Source organism: Pteropus alecto, unplaced genomic scaffold, assembly GCF_000325575.1.
Source record: "Pteropus alecto unplaced genomic scaffold, ASM32557v1 scaffold43, whole genome shotgun sequence".
Classification (NCBI taxonomy): Eukaryota; Metazoa; Chordata; class Mammalia; order Chiroptera; family Pteropodidae; genus Pteropus; species Pteropus alecto.
This window is the reverse complement of record NW_006435764.1, coordinates 56707-72874: the sequence shown is the minus strand read 5'-3', so window position 1 is coordinate 72874 and position 16168 is coordinate 56707. Positions and strand designations below refer to the sequence as shown.

The 16168-nt window shown below is 63.8% G+C and overlaps 1 protein-coding gene across 1 annotated transcript in view; it reads left to right on the top strand.

Annotated features, from left to right (window-relative positions):
- The window catches only part of ANO9 (anoctamin 9), a 16368-nt gene extending 3208 nt beyond the window's left edge, over nucleotides 1-13160 (top strand). Inside the window, exons 2-24 of the mRNA XM_015588658.1 lie at nucleotides 1739-1906; nucleotides 2011-2136; nucleotides 2257-2402; nucleotides 3362-3426; nucleotides 3547-3605; nucleotides 3682-3755; nucleotides 4560-4694; nucleotides 4775-4871; nucleotides 5029-5089; nucleotides 5212-5294; nucleotides 5915-6019; nucleotides 6097-6261; nucleotides 6342-6378; nucleotides 6638-6749; nucleotides 10330-10387; nucleotides 10488-10585; nucleotides 10703-10833; nucleotides 10948-11100; nucleotides 11947-12094; nucleotides 12575-12676; nucleotides 12747-12840; nucleotides 12946-13064; nucleotides 13133-13160. Coding sequence (XP_015444144.1) covers nucleotides 1739-1906; nucleotides 2011-2136; nucleotides 2257-2402; nucleotides 3362-3426; nucleotides 3547-3605; nucleotides 3682-3755; nucleotides 4560-4694; nucleotides 4775-4871; nucleotides 5029-5089; nucleotides 5212-5294; nucleotides 5915-6019; nucleotides 6097-6261; nucleotides 6342-6378; nucleotides 6638-6749; nucleotides 10330-10387; nucleotides 10488-10585; nucleotides 10703-10833; nucleotides 10948-11100; nucleotides 11947-12094; nucleotides 12575-12676; nucleotides 12747-12840; nucleotides 12946-13064; nucleotides 13133-13160 — 2364 coding nt within the window. The remainder of the gene's footprint in view (nucleotides 1-1738; nucleotides 1907-2010; nucleotides 2137-2256; nucleotides 2403-3361; nucleotides 3427-3546; nucleotides 3606-3681; nucleotides 3756-4559; nucleotides 4695-4774; nucleotides 4872-5028; nucleotides 5090-5211; nucleotides 5295-5914; nucleotides 6020-6096; nucleotides 6262-6341; nucleotides 6379-6637; nucleotides 6750-10329; nucleotides 10388-10487; nucleotides 10586-10702; nucleotides 10834-10947; nucleotides 11101-11946; nucleotides 12095-12574; nucleotides 12677-12746; nucleotides 12841-12945; nucleotides 13065-13132) is intronic.
- Nucleotides 13161-16168: the final 3008 nt, after the last annotated feature.

The following is a 16168-nucleotide window of genomic DNA, read 5'->3' as shown; positions in this document are numbered from 1 at the left end:
GCTGGGGGCTGGGGCAGGGGCTGGGCCTGGGGCTGGGCCTGGGGGCATTAGGCAGTGGTGGGCCGACATGAGGCCAAGGCCAGTGGGGGCTTTGGTGAGGTGGGCGGTTGGCGCGAGGTGGGGTACTCTAGTGGATACAGTCCCCCGAGACCCCCCCGCACCCTTTCCCCTGGGATGCTGCAGATTTCTGTCCCTCCAGGGCCCATGTGCCTCCCTGGGGAGCTGCCGGCTGGGACCTGGGTCACGGTCCCTGTCACCCAGGCACACACGTGCTCAGCACGGCAGTGGGGCTACAGGGTGCATGGAGTAAAGCCCCGTGGGGCAGACACTGTCAAGGCCACGGCTGGAGGAGGGGTGATTTTGCCCGAGGGCACACGCGTGGGCAGAATCCTCCCCCTGTATCTCGGCCCCAGGGCTCCTCCGTGCACTTGCTCTGACTGCCCTTGTCCCCTACCCCTCAGTGGCCGGGCTGCCCCAGCGGAGGGGCCTGGGTCACTTTGTGTCCGCCCTCGGAGCCCGCTGCTGCAGCTTCGGCACACCTGTGAGGATGCTTAAAGAGTGATGAAGATGGTTCAGGGCGCCCCGTGTCCTGCTTCCCCTGAAGTCAGCGCCCCATCCCCTGGGGCCCGGGTCACAATGAGGAGCCCCCCACAGCCATCCTGACACCGATGTCACCAGCTTTCCCAGTGTCCTTTCCTGTCCCCGTCAGTTCAGGGTCCCATGTGGCGTTCATCATCACCTTGGCCATCTGCCTCTTGGGTCAGCTCGGGTCTGGACAAAGTCCCTCTGATGATTCTCGTACTGAGATGGCACTCTAGGTTTCAGAAAGGAGACCTCACACTATCGCATCACCTCCTGTCTGAGGGTCCCTGACATAAGTGACGTCACCGTGAGGGTCATTGCTTGGGCAGGGGCGTCTGCCACGTTTCTCCTCTAAAGTGACTCCTTTGCCGTCCACGCTTTCTCCACCGGGTGCTGAGCGCAGCCCAGGGCACTGAGGGGGATTCAGCTCCATGGTGGGAGCATGTGTGACCCAGTAACCACGAGTGCCCCTCGGGGGGACACGTGGAGGGTGTGCACTCATCCACGCCCTCTTAAGTCTCTGCCCACTGGCGTCGGCGTCTGTGTCCGGCCTCAATGTCCCACAGCAGTTACCCCTGAGGGGCTCATCCCACCTAGCTTTACAGAGCTCAGTACCATGTCACCATGGTCCCCAACGCCGCACGCAAGGCAGCGGCCCATCTGTGTCACTGCTGCACGACCCGCCACCATGCGGGGACAGCACAGGGTCTTCATCCACCCCCCGCCAGTGGGCACGTGTGCTGTTTCCACTGTTTGGATGCCGTGCTACGGCGATCACCCTGTCCGCTTCCCCGGGGGTGGCCGGGCCCGGCCGTGGGACGTTCTGTTTTGTTTCCCAAATCCTTGCACCAGGGGTGCCCCCCGCAACACGCAGGGGTTCGGTGGCCTTTGGTGCTGTGTGTGGCCGCGGGGCAGAGGTGCCACACAGCCCCTGACCACGCTTCCTCGCCTCTCCCGATCCCCGCGTGTCGCCTTGTCCCTGCTCCCTTCCTGGGAAGTCCCCGTCTGTGTCTTCGGCCCCCTTCACGCTGGGCCGTCTTTTCTCACGGATTCCAGACGGATCTTTGCTGGCCCTTCGTGCTGCCGTCCAGGGCCTCCTGGCCCTTCCCCAGACACTGCCCTACCGGAACAGCTGACTCGTCCCTGCCACCCCCAGCTCCACGTTTTGAGCCCCTTGGTGCCGTTGTGCCTGGCTCAGGAGCTGCTCTGCTGTGGGAACGAGCGGGTCCTTCTGTTTGCCCCGCTGCAGGGTGAAGACAGCTTCCGCATCCTGGTGGGGACCGAAGGAGACAGCATCCCGCTGATGGAGGTCAGCGCTTCTGAGGTGAGTCGCTGCTCCGAAGCCTCCTGTGCTTGGCCCCTCCCACCAACCCGGCCCTGGCCCTGCCCCCCGCGGCCCTGCACCTGCCCCCTATCTCCTTCCTCCAGACCGAGGCCCCTGAGCCGTGGGACTACGTCCTTGTGGCCGACCGCCGCACCCAGAGGAGCCCCAGGTGTGTCCGCCAGCAGCAGAGCTTCCTGGAAGACCTCAGGAGGAAGGGCTTCCGTTACAAGGTGGGCTGGCACTGGCGCCTGGGGGCAGGAGTTGTGGGTGCCGGGTGGCTCCTGGGGAGCGGTCTGGAGAGGTGGCCCATGGCCTTGTGCTTGCGTGTTCCCATGCGGCCCCACCCCCAGGTTAAGGAAGACAAGGAGAAGGTGTTCTTTGGGGTCCAAGCTGACAGCAGGATCTTCGACCTGTACCGCATGCTCCTCATGGAGCCCGAGGGTCCAGCCCCCCGAGTGGAGTCGGCCGGGACCACCCTCATCCCAACCACCACCAGGTGAGAGGCCCAGAGCCAGGCCTGGGGCAGCCCTGCCCACCACGTGCCTGGTCCGGGCATGCGAGGCTCCCAAGCGTGGCCTCGGGTCTCTGGGCTGCAGCTTCTGTATCTGCGAAAAGGGACAATGACCGCTCTCCCTCTTGGGGTGTTCTGAACGTTACATGGGGCTGCGACCTCAGACTTCAAGGCTGGGCAGGATATGGAGAGGCCGAGAGCAGCCATCCCTCTTGGCTCTGAAGCCAGAGGTGGGTCCCTACCTCTCCTCTCCAAGCACCTGCTTCTCCCCACTAACCCTCTAGCCCTACAAGCTGGTCCACCTGCCCTCCCACGCCCTTCCTCCATCACCTGCCTGACTCGTCCCAGGCCCCTCTGAACTCGCCTGAGGCCCCGTCAGTGGAGACTGGTGAACACCGCTCCTGGCATCTGGATATGAGGCGATGGAGGGGCCTCGGGTGGACACAGGGGGACTGGCACAGCTGCGGGGGGGACAAGGGGAGGGCACTGAGCAGAGGCACCTCGGTGGGGCTGCGGGAACAGCCTGGGGTGAGTGCCCCATAGGGGGGTGACCAGAGGGGTGTGGCTCAGCCGCTTCTTAGCTGTGTGACCTTTGGCGAGTTATTCGACCTCTCTGAGCCTCAGTCTCCACATAGTCAAAACGGCTCCCAGTGGGGTAAAGAGGACTCGCGCTCCCGAAGGCGCAGGGTGTGCTCTGGACACGTGCGGGGCTCCAGGTGGGAGGTGTGATTGGAGGTAGAGGGTCGGGCCAGGTGGCTGGGGGAGAGGGACCACCCCCGAGAGAGCCCCATCCTGGAGCCACGGGGCGGCTGGACCCTGGGAGGATAAGGAGGACAGGGGTGGGCTCCCAGCCGAGTCCTGGGTTCAAGCTCTGGTCAGGCCGCCAGGCAGGGGGCTGGGGATCCGGCCAGACAGAGGGCGGCGTCACACGGCGCCACCCTGAGCCAACTCTTGTGTTCTAGAATCCGAATCATCAACTTTGTCCTGAACAGCAAGACGGCAGATGGCGGTGAGGACGGAGTGGGCAGGTGGGCGTGTGGTGGCCAGGAGGGGCATCGTCATAGGGAGAGCGGGCAGGGCCCTCCCTCAGCCCGCTCCCCTCTGACCCGAGGCTCCCTGTGACCTGTAGACACATTCCATGATTTGGTGAAGGAAAAGGTCTTTGAGACCAAGTTCCCCCTGCACAAGGTGAGGGGCGGGCCGCCTGGGAGAGTGCCCGAGGGCGGGACGTGAGGCGGGAAGCCCTCACTGCCACTTGTGCCAGGGCGAGGAAGGCCTGAAGAAGAAATGGGCCCGGTGGAGGAACATGGTCCGCGAGCAGCCGATCGATGATATCAGGTGATACCGGCCCAAACAAATCACCTGTGCCCCCCACGCCACGCCCCTGCAGACACACCTACGGGCTCAGACACAGCTACGCCTCCACAGACGACACACCTACGCACCCACAGACACAGCTACGCACCCACAGACGCGCTCACGCACCCACAGACACAATGCGCCTCCACAGACACAGCTACGCACCCACAGACACAGCTACGCACCCACAGGCACACCCACGTACCCACAGACACAGCTACGCACCCACAGACACATCTACGCACCCACAGACACAGCTACTCACCCACAGGCACACCCACGTCCACAGACCCACAGCTACGCACCCACAGACACAGCTACGCACCCACAGGCACACCCACGTACCCACAGACACAGCTACGCACCCACAGACACATCTACGCACCCACAGACACAGCTACTCACCCACAGGCACACCCACGTACCCACAGACACAGCTACGCACCCACAGACACAGCTACGCACCCACAGGCACACCCACGTACCCACAGACACAGCTACGCACCCACAGACACATCTACGCACCCACAGACACAGCTACTCACCCACAGGCACACCCACGTACCCACAGACACAGCTATGCGCCCACAGACACACCCACGTACCCACAGACACAGCTATGCGCCCACAGACACACCCATGCACCCGCAGATGTGTCGGTGTACCCCGCTTAGACATACTGATGCTGTCAGTATAGACACCCCACGTCCCCACGTGTGGCGTGCCCCGCCCGGGTGACGTCACCTCTGGTGGGGTGGCCCTGACAGGCAGCTGTGCCCACAGGAACTACTTCGGTGAGAAGGTGGCCCTGTACTTCGCCTGGCTTGGCTGGTACACCTACATGCTGGTGCCCGCCGCGGTGGCCGGCCTCATCATCTTCCTGAGCGGCTTCTCCCTGTTCCATGCCAGCCAGATCAGGTGGGGGCTGGGCAGGGTGCGGGGGAGGGGCGCTGGTCCGGGGAGAGGCCTGGCAGCAGCAAAGGTCCCTGCATCCCCAGCAAGGAGATCTGCGAGGCCCACGACATCCTCATGTGTCCTCGCGGTGACCACAGGCGCAGGTACCAGCGCCTCTCGGACACCTGCACCTTTGCTAAGGTTTGCTGCCCTGGGGGTCGCCGCCGGACTCCGTGGGCTGTGGGGGCGCCGGCTGGCCTGTCCTCTGAAGGGTGGAAGGCCAGGGGGAGCAGAGCCGGGGGACCCTGGGGGGCCGCGGAGCGGGGAAGCCGGCCCCAGCCCCGCACCCTCTCCCCAGCTCACCCACCTCTTCGACAACGAGGGCACCGTGCTGTTTGCCATCTTCATGGCTCTGTGGGGTGAGTCGCTGCGAGCACCTGGGGCCAGCCTGAGCTCCGGGACCACCCTGCACCAGCGCCCTGGGCGCCACCCCAGACCTACCCCAGGGACACACGTGACTCCCGCCTTGCTCCCACTGCAGCCACTGTGTTCCTGGAGATCTGGAAGAGGCAGCGAGCCCGTGTGGTCCTGCATTGGGACCTGTATGGGTGGGATGAGGACCAGGTGAGCTGCAGCCAGGGCGCCCACAGGGCAGGCTCTTCCCAGGGCCCCGTGCGGCCCACGCCTGCCCCTGCCGTCCCAGAGGCCTGCATCCCCATGTCTGAGACATGTGTTCCCGTGTCTGAGGCCCGTCTGTGTCTGAGGCCCGTCCCCCGTGTCTGAGGCCCGTCCCCCGTGTCTGAGGCATGTGTTCCCATGTCTGAGTGTCTGAGGCCTGTCTGTGTCTGAGGCCCATCCCCCATGTCTGAGGCCCGTCCCCCGTGTCTGAGGCCTCTCCCCTGTGTCCCCATATCTGAGGCCTGTCCCCCATGTCTGAGGCATATGTTCCCATGTCTGAGTGTCTGAGGCCCGTCTGTGTCTGAGGCCCGTCCCCCGTGTCTGAGGCCCGTCCTCCGTGTCTGAGGACCGTGCCCCGTGTCTGAGGACCGTGCCCCGTGTCTGAGGCCCGTCCCCCGTGTCTGAGGCCCGTCCCCGTGTCTGAGGCCCATCCCCTGTGTCCCCATATCTGAGGCCTCCGTGTCTGAGGCCCGTCTGTGTCTGAGGCCCGACCCCGTGTCTGAGGCCCATCCCCCGTGTCTGAGGACCGTCCCCCGTGTCTGAGGCGTGTCTGGGGCCGTCCCCAGGAAGAAGTGGCACTCGAGCTCATTAACTGCCCTGACTACAAGCTCCAGCCACACCAGCACTCCTACCTGAGAAGCACCATCATCCTCATCCTGTCTCTGTTCATGGTATTCCTGGGAGCCTGTGGGGGGCGGCTGGAGACACAGCGGGGACAGCCCTCCCAAGGCCCCGCCCACCCCCGCAGATCTGCCTCATGATTGGCATGGCCCACGTCCTGGTCGTCTACCGTGTCCTGGCCGCCGCCGTCCTCAGCAACTTGGCCTTGCCCTTCCTGGAGGAGCAGGTGACCACGGCCGTGGTGGTGACGGGGGCCCTGGTGCATTATGTGACCATCCTCTTCATGACCAAGGTCGGTGGGTGGAGCAAGGGACAGGCAGGGAGGGGCGTCCCCCCTGAGGCCCAAAGTGAGCCTCGTCTCCCCTCACGCAGATCAACAAGATCGTGGCCCTGAAGCTTTGTGACTTCGGTGAGCGCAGGGGCCCTCAGCCCTGGCCTGGCCTCTGGGGAGACGTGGGAGGCCGAGGGGGCACTCAAGGCTGGGATCCCAGAGCCCTGGGTGGGAGCAGGGGCCCTTCCTGCAGTCCGCACCCCCTCTGCCACCGGAGGGTAGAAGCTCGCACCTGAGAGACAGGTGAAGGTTGCAGGCATTGACGCAGGGGCAGGCCAGGAGTGGGGCCGTCTCGGGGCTAGGGACAGGCGAGGAACGGTCCCACGTCTCATCCCAGAGAAACCCAGGACCTTCTCGGAGCGAGAGAGCAAGTTCACCGTCAAGTTCTTCACGCTGCAGTTCTTCACCCACTTCTCCTCCCTCGTCTACGTCGCCTTCATCCTGGGCAGGTGAGGGCCACCCCGCGTCCCTTCCCCGCTGACGCATGGAAAGGCCTGCTCTTTTTAATTTTTAAAGTAATTCGTGCTCAGAACAAGCGGAAAGTCAGGATAGAAATCTGTGGAGGAAGCCTACGGTTCACCCCAGCTCTGCTGTCCGGTCCCCGAGGGGACGCCTGACGTCACCGTCTGCGGGTCTAAGCAGACTTTTGCACACACTGACATGCGCACACACACAGCTATGGGCCTCGGTGGTTCTGTCCTGTGAATAACGACCACTTTCTACAGCGAGAACGGGCCGTGGCCTCTTCTGATTCCCACGGCTGGGGTGTTCTTTGCGGGGAGCGGAAACTGCTTTAAGCCCCTGTTGGGTTCTTTCCGGTTCTGAGCTTTGCAAATAAAGCTGCCGCGGGCAAGCACTTCCCCTCACCCTTCTAATTAGCGAAATGGACCCCTTTGGTTCAAACGATACACACTTTTCCGTCTTCTCTTTAGAAAATCATTGCCCCGTTTGTTGTGGGTTTGATTACATTTCGTAAGGCACACACGTGGTGCCGACCGATCCCAAACTCCTTACCAGAACTTTATCAAATCCCGGCTCCTCTGAGATGTTCAAAGACATCAGAGGTCGCGCGAGTTCGCCTGTCCTTGGGGAGCCCGTCCTGGCTGTGCCCTCTCCTTGGGGCTGTGCGTGGCCCTTCCATCTGCGTAGGGCCTCGGGCCCCGGAGCATCCCGGGGAGGGACGGCGGGAAGCAGCCGCGCTGCGCTCCTGCTTCAGCGAGGCCGGAGCCCAGCAGAGGCGACCTGCCCTCCGGCATGCGGTCTGCGCTGTTGCAGGCGTGACGGCCTCTTCTCACGTCCCCAGGCGTCTGGAATTCTCAGCCGCGGGCCTGAGTGGGCCTCTTGCGTTCCACATGCTTCTGTCTGCTGGGTGACCGCCGTCACATAGCAGCTGTCACGTTTCTTTCAAAGAATCCTCTCACTGGCACATCCAGATTCTGGTCCTCCCCCTCCTGCCTCTCTTTCCTCAGTACTGGTCGCCCCCCTCCAGCTGCTGGCTTTGCCTGTTCTCCCGAAGGACCCGGCTGGTGACGTTAGCACCGTGACAAACACCACTGAGGCCCACACTCTCGCCTCAGCCCTGTCCAGACCCACAGACCTGGCTGCCTGTCGACATGCTCACTCTGAGGTCCTGCCGGCACCCCAGCCTTACCCTGTCCACCAGCTCGTCCCCAATCTCGCAGCCTTGCCGTCCCCTCGGCCACCCAGGACACGCCATGCTCTTCCTTGTTCACTGAGTCTCAGGAACGGTGGCCCCATAGGGAGTGGGCCTTGTCCTTTGCCGGGTTCCCAGTGATGTAGCAGGCCTGGCTGTGGAGTCCATGTGTGTCCCATGAGAAGGACCTGCCACATACACCGGGCTGGAGCCCGCCAGCCTTCGGTTCCGAGGCGTTTTCAGGCGTCTTGCGTCTGATGACGTCCGGCATCGGCCATCTCATTTCCTTGGCTTCTTTCCTCCCATTGCCGCCCCATTGCCGCCCCAGTGTCCCCACTCTGGTTTCTGACCCTTCAGGGGAGCGTCTTCTGCTCGCGGTCCGAGCTCAGGGGGCTCCTCTGGATGCGTGCAGCTCCTCCCAGCCCCCTCATGCTGCCCGGACGCCGCGCCCGTCCCTGCTGCGACCTTCGTCGTGACCTTTGTTCCTTTACGGTGTCTGTTTTTCAGGCCGTGCTCAAAAGGCCCCCTTCTCAAGATTAAGCATGTGTTCAGCTGTGATTTCCTTTAGATATTCATGGCTTCAACATTTTAAAGACTCAAATCATTGACTCATGAGGGGTCTGTTGGGCCGTGAGGGGCAGAGGACGGGACCCTGTGTGACCCCGACCTCACTGTAGGTTGCCGTGTTGTGCTTTTTTTAAAATTTTGATTTATTTTTATTTTTTAGGCGAGGCAGCCCTTGGTTGACCTCACAGATTGCAAGGACCTTGTCGGCTTACAATCCCTTATTTTTTTATTTTTTACACCTACAGCACCTGGTCTTCCTAGCTGGTCTCCCATCCAAGTACTGACCAGGCCCGACCCTGCTTATGTTGTACTTTTAAAAAAAATTATTTTGTGTGTGTGTTGGACTTTACTGCCAGATGGGCCCGAGCTCCTCACTCTTCTTTCTTGCTTCGCCTTTTTTTTTTTTTAATGGTTATTTACACGTTTATTATTCTAGGTAAGCTTTAGAATCATTCTGTCAATCTATGGCGGGATTCTGTGGGATTTAGCTTAAGACTGCAGTAAAATCATACGTTTTCTAGGGAGAACCAACGTGGACACCGCGTTGATTTTCCATTGCTGCCATAGCGGATGACCACAGCTTTCTGGCTTTGAGCAACACGAAGTTGTTATCGTACCGTTGTGTAGACCCGAAGTCCCAAAGGGGCCTCGCGGGGCGGAATCCGAGCGCTGCGGGGCTGGCGTTCGCCCGGCAGAGCGTCTGTCCGCTTCCTCAGCTCTGCGAGGCCGCCCGAGCGCCCGGGGCCCTGGCCCCTTCCTCCTCTGTCTGCAAAGCCAGCGGCAGCGCTGAGTCCTTGTCCTGCCGGCTCTGCGGCCCCGCCCGGCCCCGCCGCGTGCCCACTGAAGGACCCGCAGGATCACACTGGGCGTGCCCAGATAACCCGGGATACCCTCCCCACTGTCAGGTCAGCTGGCAGCGACCTTAATGCCGCCCGCCGTGTAAGGTGACAACTCACGTCCGTCGCACACTTGCGCGCTGAGCCACGGGCTCCAGGAACTGGGACGTGGACGTCTTCGGGGGCGTCACTCCGTCTACACGCAAAACACAATCCTGAGTTTTCCTATTGATGAAGAGGTTTTTGATATTCAAGTCTTTTCCTCTTCCTCTTTTTTCTTTAACGTTCTTTAGTAGTTTTACAGTTTTCTTCCCACGGGGGCCAGACTCGTCATGCATTTCACCGTGGCTGCGTTGCGGTGGTGGCTGATGTCTGTGACAGACACCTCCTGCTGCATCTCCCGCGGGTCCCACTGCACCCCGCAGAGCGAGCCGACCCCGGGGTCAGCTTCCTTGTCTCCGAGCACTTGTCAGCTGATTTAGCCAGCCGGTCTTTCAGTTGGTTTATTTTGGTTTTCCAGGTACATGATCGTGTTTCCTAAAATAGTAATTTCTTCTTTTGCAAATTTACACTGTTCCAGAGCCGCGCTGCACAGTTGTCAGGAACTGTGACGAGCCTCGCGGATCTCGCCGCCGAGCGTGAGCCTGACCTGGGGCTTAATAGAGTGTGTATTTTTTACCGTGTTACGGAAAGCAGGCGATTGAAACACAAAGCAACTCCAGTGCCGTTTCCGTGGGGGAAACTGAGGCAAGCCCACCGCCAGCAGGCCTCGTCTAGAACGCACGCCTGAGCCAGTGACCGGCTGAGCTTTCGCCTGCGCGTGCGTGTGGCGTGCGGCGGGCTTGGGCGTAGCCTCCGGCGTCCTGCGCTTCCCCTCCACTGCCCCCGCTGCCCCCGCTGCCCCTTCCGTCCTGCGCCACCCGCACCCTGTCAGAGGCAAGGTGCTGCCCTCCGCCTTGCTGTCCTCCCTAGGATCAACGGCCACCCTGGGAAGTCCGTGCGCCTGGCGGGCCTGTGGAAGCTGGAGGAGGTCAGTCTGCCCCGGGTGCCCTGCTGCCCTGTCCCCAACCGCCCTGTCCCCAACCGCCCTCCCTCCCAGGCCTGACCTCCCGTCCCTGCCCCGCCTGCAGTGCCATCTCAGTGGCTGCATGATGGACCTGTTCGTGCAGATGGCCATCATCATGGGCCTGAAGCAAACGCTCAGCAACTGCATGGAGTACCTGCGCCCGTGAGGACCCCCCCTTCTTCCTCGGGGCGCCCCACCCTCCTCCCTACCTCCCAGGGCCGGCGGAGGGGCCCCTGCGCCCCCGCTCCCTGTCCCCCACCGGGTTCTGGTCACCCCCAGGTGGCTGGCCCTCAAGTATCGCTCAATGCGGGGCCACGAGTCCCGGGACCCCGAGCTGAGAGACTGGCAGCGCAACTACCGCCTGAACCCCGTCAACACCTTCAGCCTGTTTGACGAGTTCATGGAGATGAGTGCGTGGGCCGGAGCTGGGGGGCTGGGGTTGTGGGGGGCCGAGGCAGAGGGAGCACGCGCGGTGGGCGGGGCCGGGGCGCAGGGGCGGGCCCTCAGGGTGCCGCCCCCCGCAGTGATCCAGTACGGCTTCACTACCATCTTCGTGGCCGCCTTCCCGCTCGCCCCGCTGCTCGCGCTCTTCAGCAACCTCGTGGAGATCCGCCTGGACGCCATCAAGATGGTTAGGCTGCAGCGGCGGCTGGTGCCACGCAAGGCCAAGGACATCGGTCAGGGGCCCAATGGGACGGCTGCACAGATCGGGGCGCCCAGACGTGGGGGGGTGGACAGGCGTGGCAAAGGGTGCTGGGACCACATCAGTCCCCTTGAAACACTCTAAGCAGCAGTGGCAAGACAATCCCCCTCACCCCACAGACAGCCCCCCAGGCCTTCCCCCAGGGCCTGCCGGGAAGGGGGTCAGGGCTGGGGGGGCTCCCCCGCAGGCCCCAGACAGTGGCAGGGCTGGCCAATTCCTCACAGGTGCCTCCCTCCCGCCCCCAGCCACCCCTGAAGCCCCCTTGGGGGCCCAGGCAGAGAAGCTGGACTCTGAGAACAGGGAGCTGGTGCATGCAGGAGTCTAGCAGCTAGGGGCAGGCACTGAGAGCAGGTGGCCTCAGTCTCCCAGGCTGGTCTCATCCAGACGGACAGGTGTCAGGGATGAACAGAAGGAAGGGGGCGTGGGATGTGGGCAGAGGGAGGGATACGTGTGGGAGAGGCCCCGGTCTCGGTCCCGGGTTAAAGGGTTCTACCCTGGGGTGGGAACCCAGGAGGGGGACCCCGGGGACAGCTGGGGTGTCTAGGAAGAAGAGGGAGACAGGGAGACCTGAGTCCCTTCCTGTCCATGACAAGGACGAGGGGTCAGGAGACCAGAGGCGGGGCTCTGTCCACCGTGGCCCAGGTCTCCTGTCAGTGGCCTGGCCCCGTAGCTGCGATGGGTGCCATTGGCAGAGGTGTGACAAGACCCTGGGACCACCCAGGCTTCTGGCCTTGGGGAACGATGGGTGGAGGCGTGGTGGGCTGTACCAGCAGTCGTGGCTGGGGGGACAGGACGGCCTCACCGCACTGCTGTGGTCCAGGGACCTGGCTGCAGGTGCTGGAGACTATCGGCGTGCTGGCGGTCATTGCCAACGGGATGGTCATCGCCTTCACATCTGAGTTCATCCCCCGAGTGGTGTACAAGTACCGCTACGGCCCATGCCGAGATGGGGCGCGCCCCGCAGTCGAGTAAGGGGTGCTGCCACACAGCCCCTGGGGGGACCGCACTGCCCAGACACTCCGGGAAAGCTAGTCCAGCCACGGCCTTGCCCAGGGGAGCCTGGGGAACGTTCCAATGCTGTCGGCGTTGCCTGGGGTGGCCCTGCTCTCCTGCACAGACGGGGGCCCCGGTGGGAGGTTGGGGTCCCTGCACCAGCTGGGTCCTGAGCAGGCAGTACCACCACGGCTCCCTCCCGTCAGGCCCCCTGTGGCACTCTCGCCCTCCAGGGGTTCCCCCAAGATGCCCCTCGGCTGCTGGCAGGGAAGGCAGCTGGTGGCAGCCCCAGGCCCCATCCGCCTCCCCCAGCGGCCCCTCTCCCACATGGGGTATGGAGGAGGGGGTCTTTGCTGTGTCCCACACTGACGGTCCCACCAGACAGGAACTAGCTCCAGAGAAACACCTCCGAGGCCCGAGAGGCCTCACCCCGCAGCCCCCACCCCTCCCCACAGCTGCCTCACGGGCTACATCAACCACAGCCTGTCCGTGTTCCACACCAAGGACTTCCAGGACCCCGTCAGTACAGAGGACTCGGAGCACGTCACTGAGTGCAGGTTTGACGCTTCCATCCCCGCTAGTAACCTCTGAACTCCTGACCCCTGACCCAAGGCCCTCTCCACTCAGGTACCGGGACTATCGCAACGCGCTGGACTACAACTTCTCCGAGCAGTTCTGGATCCTCCTGGCCATCCGCCTGGCCTTCCTCATTCTCTTTGAGGTGGGCCGGAACGGGGGTCTGGGGGGTGCAGCCCGCTCCAACCCTCCTCCCTGCTTCCAGCCCCGCTGGCTGGCCTCCCCAGTCAGCCCCTGCTCCCACCACCAGCACGTGGCCTTGTGCATCAAGCTCGTGGCTGCCTGGTTCGTGCCTGACGTCCCTCAGTCGGTGAAGAACAGGGTTCTGGAGGAGAAGTACCGCAGCCTCCGGGAGAAACTGGGGTATGGGCCGCCCCGGGCGGGCGGGCGGGGCTGGGCCTGTGGGCCCCGCCACCGAACTCCACTCCCACCTCCAGCTCCAGCCCCAAGAGCACAGACGTGTAGGGGACCCAGAGCTGTCACTGGCACCCGGGAGCCGAGACTGAGAGCCGCCACCACCGCGCCCCACCCCTGCCCATGGCTATGTGTGTGGGGGGGGCTGTAAGAAGGCCCACGTATACATGGGTGTATGTGAGGGGTCCCAGGAGGAAGGGGTATCTGTGGGGGTCCTGGGAGGGCCGTGTACGTTTGAGGTGTCTGTGAGAAGCACACTTGTCTGATCTGTGAAACCTGGTCCATGTGTTAGGGCTCAGGCTTGGCATAACCCTGACTTGAACTCTGGGTGACCACTGTCACCATACCACTGGGAGGGGGGGCTCCTTATATAGTCACAGCACAGGAAAACCAGCCGTTTGCTGGCCTCCCTCTGACTTCTGGGTCCCAGATCCTGCCCGCCCCAATCTGGCTGGTCGGGGGCCCGGACCTCACCTCTCTGACTCCTCTCAGCCAGCAGAACTTTTTATAATAAAACCTCTGTGTCAACTTTTGGGTGGATTGTGTCTGTGCTTGGGGCTAGCTGGGAAACCGAGGCCCAGATGGGGAGATGTCAGGACGTGGTAGCCTCCTGGCCCTCTTCTGGGTCTCCACGAGCTGCTGAAAGTGAGGTCTTACCCTCCCTGCACCTGGGGCTTGGGAAGGGTACTCTAGGCAGGCTTCCCGGAGGAAGAGGAAGAGCTGGGTGGGGGGAGGGGCGCAACCGCAAAAGCCCCTGGGGACGGTGGAATCTCCAAGGAGTCCTCCAGGCCACGGAGACTCTCCCGGCTAGTTGGGCCGGTTTGGCCTCTGCCCCCAAGCCTGGCGGCCTCGGTTCCCAGTAACTAAGCTGAACGCAGGACATCCTTGAGCGCCAGCCTTGGGCACAAAGCGGGACACTTGGGTCCGCCCTCGGCCCTGGCTGCTGGGCGGGGCTGCACCTGTAGCCGCCGCTGGGGCTGTCGCCGCTGCGCACCTGGCCCAGGTGAGCCGCCCCGCCCTCGCGGTCGCATGAGCCCCGGGTCTTGGCAGTAGGTGAGTGGCAGTCACGGCTCAGACCCACGGGGGTGAGTGGAGGTCGCCGGCTCCCAGGAGCCTGGACCAGGCCTGGAGCTTGGGGTGGGATGAGAGGGTCCGTGCCCCGAGGAGCCTCTGGACCGTGGCGGGCGCGGTCCTGCAGGAAGTGCCTCAGAGCCGGGCCGGCTGCCCGCGTTGCCCGGAAGCCCCAGCTGGTCTGCGTCCCGGCCCTTCGGGCCTTCCCGCTCCGCCCGCCGAGGGCAGTGGCTTCCTCGTGACCTTTGCTCAGGAGAGGGAGGGGGAAAGTCGGGGAGCGTGGGGAACTCCCACCAACGTCCCAAGTCCGTACCCCGGGCCAGAGGCCTCCCAAGGTGCTGGGGAGATACGGAGAAACGAGCAGGGGACGCGGGGCGCCCGGCGGGGACATCGCCATTGGCGCGCGCCTGCCTGCGTGCGCGCCCTGAAGCTCCGTCAGCGCGCTCCCGCCCTCCGGGCGCGTCCCCGGCCTGCGGTCCTAGGCCCGCCCCCCGCCCGCTGCGCCGCCCCCCCCACCGCGCGTCCGGGACCGCGGGGTCACCGCACCTGGAGGGTGGGGAGACTAGGGCCAGTCCACCCCCCGGAAGGCGGAGCGCGGGGAGTGGGGTGTGTGGCGAGGGAGAACCTGGCATCGTGGTCCCGGGAGAGCAGGCCGGGGCCCCTCGGCCTGCGGGCCACAGCCTCTCACGCACGGGCTTTCCTTCTGGAGAGACGTCTGGGGCGCAGCACGTGCGAGGCGCAGAGGGGCTGCGCGCCCCAGAGGAGGGCAGCAGCTTGGAGACTAAGGGGTGCTGAGCAGCAAAGCCTTCGGCGGGGTACGGGCTGCAGCCCCACCGCGCAGGCCGAGGCGAGAAGGCTGGTTTTCCAGGAACCCGGAGTGCGGAGTGCAGGGCCAAAGATGCTGGGTGGTGCAGGCGGGGCTGGGGGCGGGCTGGGACTCGGAGGGTCCGTTCGCCAGAGTGCTTGAGCCGAGGGGATTTTGTACTCCCCTTAGAGAGTGGGCCTGGGGGGCAAGGGAGGCTGACGATGGACGCTAGCAGAGGGAGGGGATGTCCGGGCGCAGCTGGGAGCTGGTGGCTCAGATGGGCACACAGCAGTGGCCAGCCTGGCAGAAGCTGTGGGAGGCAGCGAGGCTGGTCTGGGGCCAGGGAGAGCTCAGCTCCGAGTCCTGCCCATGCTCGGGGCAGGTGGCTGACGACCAGCCCCAGGGTCCTTGGTCACCTCTGGAGAGGCCATACCAGCTGCAGCTGCATCCAGCAGGCCCTGGCTCAGTGGGGAGGATTCTCTCCCGTTCTGTGGGGTGGTCACCCCAGGTGGTGCTTGAGGGCCACAAAGGGCTTGGCAGGCCTGGGACAGGGTTGGATTAAGACTGTAGAGAAGCTGATGCTGCACTGAGGACGCTGAGGGCAGGGATGGGCCCTCAGTACCAGCCACTTGTCACTGGGCCCTGAGTCCCAGGTCAGTCAGGGGTGGGGTGGTGTCAGTGGTAACTGGAAATGCTGGCTGCCCCCAACCTGAGCTCAGAGCCAGGAGCCTCTGCTGAGGCCCCGTTTGATCCCTTATCTGGAAAAGGGGCACTGTGCTCCCATCCCAGCTGGAAACAAAGGTCCACGTTGGGGGACCACCATGGGAGGTGGACAGGGCGAGGCCTAAAGAGCCCTGCTCGAGGTCCCATTGTTGGCAGGAGTTTCCACAGGACCCCCGTCTCCCTAGCAGGTCAGAGGTCAGAGGCCCATGGGCTGCTCGCTGGAGGGTCATGGAGGCCCCCCACTTCCTTGGCGTGGCACCACCTGGGGTGTCCAGGAAGTGGGCCCTCCTTGTGAGTGCAGAACAGCCCTGATGGGCGGTCTTCTTGCCAGGATGCCGTCATGTGGCCCCAGCCTCTCTGCAGCCCCTCCACAGCTCCGGCCTGGCCTGGGGAAACGCGGGGCCCGGTGGGCTGGTGCAGCCGGGGCAGCCGGAGGAAGGGGCCCTTGACAGAGCTACAG